We start from the raw sequence: 5,787 nt of genomic DNA, 5'->3' as shown, positions 1-5,787 counted from the left end.
CATGTGAAGGACACTGTTCAGGAACTAGTTGATGCTCTGTATGTGATGACTACTTCCATTCTGGAGAGGATCACAGATACATGGATCCTGAGATTCAAGCTCAAGACGGGGAACAGGGAGAGTTTTCTTAATACGTCTTTAAAGTCTTAAACAGTCTGATTGAAGCCTCAATAGGTTAACCTGTTAACCCCTGAGCCTGTTTTTCAGGTCTCAGGCTCGAAAATGACATTCCCAGAACAAAGGACCATATCTTCTCTTCTAAAAGGGTTACATTAATAATCTTTTTTCTCAAAGTAATGATAAACCTGTGAGTTGGATGCAGAAGAGTCAGAATCAATATAAAAGTAAATTCAGATTGAACAAAGTAAAAAAATGTAAATTATAGTGTCCGTCCAAAATAAACCATTACTTCTAGTGAAAACCACCCTTGGATGATGGGATGGTAGACTAAAAGCTTTAGGAATCCAAACTATAACATATAATAAGTACCCTGTATCAGGATTGATGCAAAGCAAGTGACATTTGACCTTTTTAGAGAGATTTAGCAAATAAAAGCACCTCTGGGGTCATTTGGGTGGATTTACCATATCTCTGGAACCCATTGGTCGATTTTGATGATTGACACCTCTTTTGAACCGTTAGAGCCAATAGAATCGAGGGGAAGTTCCTAAATCCATTTAAACATTACCCATTGAGGAGTGAGAGTGATGCGCACGCAGTTTGGTAGCTATGATAACAGCTATATATGAAAACTACTCTTATTGACAACATGTTATGATGGATTATCAGTAATGATTTCAAAGTGACACAGAGACATTGGATTAACCTTCAGCAGCGTGTATATGTGTTTTAATGCCATTGAACACAACTTTAGAACAGAAAACAGCAAAGCTAAGTCCTATTGACGTTTTGGCACCGTAAAGCTAAGTTGTGTTTTGTCTGGTTTCGCCTTCGATCTATCTTGTTTGTGCAGATCCGATGAAGTATAAAATATTTATACCGTGAGTTATGTGCTACGTGCGTTAGCACTCTTTCGCTTAGTGCTAATTCAGACGCTTGGCGTTAGAGTTGTGTTTTGTTTAGGTACAAATGGTTCATATCGTCAGGTAGCTGAGTTTCTTCCCGTTAAGTGGGTATGACACATTAATAGGTTGTTAAATGTTAAGAAGCCCTCAGACGCTGTTTCTTGCAAGATGTTGCGGGACCCCCCCGGGGGCAGGGGCTCCCGGGCTTAACAGGTTAAAGTCTTAAAATAGCAATAAGAAATCTGTTTATGTTAATGTTTACATTATAAAACCCAAATCGTGTCAACTTTGGAAGGTTCAATCAAATTAATCGTAAACTAAAATTATGATTTTGCTCCTGAGGACAAGGAGAGAAGTCTTAAACAGTCTTAACTTAAAAAGCCGCAATAGGTCTTAAAAACTATTGTTAGTCTTTAAAGTCTTAAACAGTCTGGAAGAAGCCTCGATTTTTATTCTATAGTTTTCTTTCAGAATATCATATCATGCTAAAAACGTCCCATTTGAAAATGGAGATTCGCTGCTTCCCTGCCTGGCACAATAAATATACTCGTCAAAGCTACGCCTGGACTCTCCATCGCTACGCTGCGGTGTCCTACCTGTGCACGGAGATGCAGGTGAGGAAGAAGATGGAGCAGTACAGGTTGAAGTAGAACAGGAAGCGTACGAGGCGACACATGAAGTCTCCGAACACCCAGCGGTCCCTCAGGATGTAGCTGGCCACCAGGAAGGGCAGCGAGAGGCCGTACATCAGGTCTGTGGAGGCCAGGTTCACCATGTAGATCAGAGAGGTGTTCCAGCGCCTCCTGGTGCCGCACGACCGCAACAACACCACCGAGTTCAGGCTGAGGCTGAACACGAAGGTCAGAGAGTAGCACACCGGCAGGAACACGTACTTGTAGGACTCATCTATGCTGCAGGAGGGCGGCGCGAGGGAAGAGGCGTTCGATTGGTCGATCAGAGCCTCGATCGGCAACAACCCGACGTCCGGAGTCACGTTAGAGATCTGGTTCAATAACATGGTGAAGGTTATTGGATCCGTTCCTCTTGGAGTTTCATCTGGGGATAAAGATAGTCCGGATCAAAACACAAACTCAAGTTCCATGTCTTGTGAATGATCCACTTGGATCTAACACATCTATTCAAGTTTTGTTCTCGTACAGTACGTCTCTTAAGGCTATTAACGGGCAAGCAGAGTTACAATATGGACATTCACATGAACATTGTTTCTGAGCCACATGTTTGCATCTCTCTGGTTAGAAACAGCTTCTAAACACAATGACGTCTGAATGTCAAACTACTCGGTCTAGCTCTATCTGTGGTTTTCATTTTTGCTTTACTTTTATGTATGCACCACGACACCAAGTCAAATTCCTCGTACGTGTCGACCTACCTGGAAATCTGATTCTGATTCTGATCACAAACTCAAGTTCCACTTCTTGTTGATTATCCACTTTAATCTAAGAGGGATATGCACGTTTTGTACAGTCCAGTTACAATATGGACATTTACATGAACATGTTCAATAACATGGTGAAGGCCACTGGATCGGTCCCTCTTGGAATTTTCTGACACGTACGAGGAATTTGACTTGATCAACCAGTTTAAAGGAATCCAAACCTCTTGTTAAGTATTATTTCCTGAAGTACTAAGGCTATTTTAAGACTTCTTTCATGAATAGTTGGACTTTAAACCATATTCTAACTCTGCTTTCCCGTTAACTGTAATGTAAGACTCAAATTATAAATTCAAGAGAACAAAACTTGCTTATCCCTCTTAGATTAAAGTGGATAATCAACAAGAAGTGGAACTTGAGTTTGTGATCAGAATCAGAATCAGTTTGATCCACAGGTAGGTCGACACGTACGAGGAATTTGACTTGATGTCGTGGTGCATGCATAAAAGTAAAACTAAAATGTAACACAGAAAACTATAACATAACAAAATATGAATAATAATGAAAACAATTTAGCATTATTTACATAGAAATAGAATGGAATAAAATATGAAATACATTTTGGCATTAATAAAAAAAGAAAACAGATATTGTGCACATTGTGTGCATTAATGTAATGCATATATTCTATGATGTGGCTATATAATGAATAGATAGTCGGGATCAAAACACAAACTCAAGTTCCATTCCACTTTGTTTTACAATGATAATTGATTATCTTTTATGAATATATCTGGTTGTATATATTGCTCATTTTCCATAAAAGAAACAAATGTATTTGAGTTTGTGTTTTATTTGAGTTTGATGCATACAAATACTGTACTGTATATGATGATTACTTTTACCATAGAAGGCCAGCTCGACCATTTGGTAGAGGCGCATAAAAACAAAATTGTGTGGTCAGTCAAAAAATAAATAATTGTTTGTGCTTATTTGTGGCCCATTTGATAAGAAAATGCAACAAAAAAAAAATGTTCCATAGCTTTTTTCTTGGTCCGGCAGTTAAAGGGTTTTAAAGTGCAAAGATTCATGAAAGAAGTCTTAAGACGGGTTGAGCCTTAGCACTTCAGGAAGGAATACTTAAAAAGAAGTTTGGATTCCTTTAAACTGGCTGAAAGTCCAGAGATTCGAGGAGGAATGCTCAAAAGGTTTAAAGTCCAAAGATTCATGCAGGAAGTCAGGTTCAAATATCCTAATTCTGGGAATTGAAAAGAAAAGTGGTTTAAAAGTCAAAGATGGGTGCAGGTAACAGTAAAACAGGAACATGTGTTGTCTGGGGATTCAAAGAATAAAGATAGTTGGGATCAAAGCACAAACTCAACTTCCATTTCTTGTGAATGATTCACTTTAATCTAAGAGAGACTTGCAAGTGTTGTCCTCTTGGATGTAACATGTTGATCTCACAGTACAGTAAGGTTTTAACGGGCAAGCAGATTTACAAAATGGAAATGTTCTGGGTTTCTGAGCCACATCGTTTCATCTCTCTGGTTTGAAACACAATGAATAGACGTCTGAATATCAAACTTCTCGGTCTAGCTCTAAGTTGTTGTCTCATAAATACCTCTGGCGTCATCTCGTCTCCTGAGTCCTTTCCTTCCTTCCTCTCATCGATCTCCCTCTGCACTCGTCTTCGCCGTCTGACCCATGTCCAAAGCGTCTCTGAGGAAAGAAAGCCCAGCGGTCATTAGTTTGGAAAACCTTGTTCACTATGTACCGCCGGCGTTTTGCTGATGAAGAACATGTTTCACTCCGTTAGCCGCTCAATCATTAACGAGGCCTTCCGGAAACCTCTCGTTCACGTCTGTCAGCCTTTAAGGTCCCTTCAGCTGGGGGTCAATCACAGCTGTTTAGGAATGTGTGTTTCTTTATAAATGGCCTCGAACCGACAGTTAAAACACGTGTCGTGCATATTTATTCAAGTATCTCAGGGAACCAGACTGTTTACCCTCCAACAAAACCATGTTGGACAAAGAGGATTGTGGGACATACAACAATACATTATTGGATTGCAGGCAAAGGATATGGACATTACATTTGGGTTACCTGAACATAGCCTGTATAGGAAATAGATTTAAGTCTCTAAGACGTCATCCATTGGTTTGAAGAGTACGGTTTCTTGGCCTGGAGTTAAGAGCTTTGTCCGTCACCATCTCGTTTTTACAGTTCTGTCTCTAACCACTCCGTATCAGAAGCCCAATCTGCAGCAACTTCCTGTTTATTGAACAACATTTTCAACAACAACATCCTAAAGAAAGGTAAATGGCTTCAGTCTCTTCTGGGAAATAGTGGGGTTTTCCCACAAGAAGAACTTTAGAGCATATCCCAAAGAAATGGAGGGATGCATAATTCTTCAGCGCTTTCCCAATGCCTTTCTAGGCTTTTGATTGGTTTGATCGTCTGATCGTCAGCCAGTTAACAGTAAAAGGAACGGGCCGGACTCTCAGGAAATTCCCCGGGTCGTTATGAACTCATCAACATCTCAAGAGAGGGTCCTGGTGGCTCTCTGACTGTCCTTCTAGTTTCCTGATCAGAACAAAATACCCGGCCTGATTGTCATGACACCTGGTGAAACACAAGCTGATTGTTCTGCGCTGGGTCTTTATGGTTTGTTGAAGACGTCTTGACTTGGATGTCCTGAATTTGGTGGAAGGATGTCACGTGGTCTGATGAAGAACTGGGTCAAATCTGGAGTTGATCCAAATCACCGGGCGGATACAAGCAATATATTTTCTGTCTGACTCTCTGACTAGTTTGACCCAATCCATCCGGTTTCATCAGGATGTAGAGGTTTGGTGTTGTTTATTCATACTTTAACTCACGTTGCGAGGTAGAGGATCCAGCCTTGTTACATATTGATACGTAAACTGGTCACAAAGACCACCTCCTTCCTTCTGGACTTTCATTTCCCGGAACAACTAGACCCAAACTTAAGAAACACAGATCCTGAGCAGATAATCCGTACGTAAACAATAACAGATATTATTGATCTGCCTTCCTCAAGTCTACTTAGACCTGCTGTCTTTTTTATTTTCTGTTTATTGATAATATGATGACATTTTGACTCCTTGCTGCTGGATTTAAGTCTCACTCTTGTACGAAATGTAAAAGTCTGTCTCCAGTTTGAAGCATTTGCATCACAATTATTTCTTATTGTAATTAATATCCTGAGATAGAGGATAAAGTCTTGTTAGATATTGATACGTAAACTGGTCACAAAGACCACCTCCTTCCTTCTGGACTTTCATTTCCCGGAACAACTGGACCCAAAGTTAAGAAACACAGATCCTGAGCAGGTAATCAATAGACATA

General features: G+C 40.2%; 1 protein-coding gene across 1 annotated transcript; it reads right to left on the bottom strand.

Moving 5' to 3' along the window:
- Positions 1–1,621: 1,621 nt before the first annotated feature.
- On the bottom strand, positions 1,622–4,285 carry LOC104941517 (P2Y purinoceptor 6-like; the record flags this gene model as incomplete). Its single annotated transcript, XM_010766619.1, has 2 exons — positions 4,040–4,285; positions 1,622–2,081 (listed from the first exon to the last, which is right to left on the bottom strand). A coding segment is annotated over exon 2 (422 nt), but the record flags the coding sequence as incomplete, so codon positions are not given.
- Positions 4,286–5,787: the final 1,502 nt, after the last annotated feature.

This window comes from Notothenia coriiceps, unplaced genomic scaffold, assembly GCF_000735185.1.
Source record: "Notothenia coriiceps isolate Sejong01 unplaced genomic scaffold, NC01 NC01_scaffold00003471, whole genome shotgun sequence".
Classification (NCBI taxonomy): domain Eukaryota; kingdom Metazoa; phylum Chordata; class Actinopteri; order Perciformes; family Nototheniidae; genus Notothenia; species Notothenia coriiceps.
Note: the sequence above shows the minus strand (reverse complement) of the source record. Positions and strands in the feature narration are given on the sequence as shown.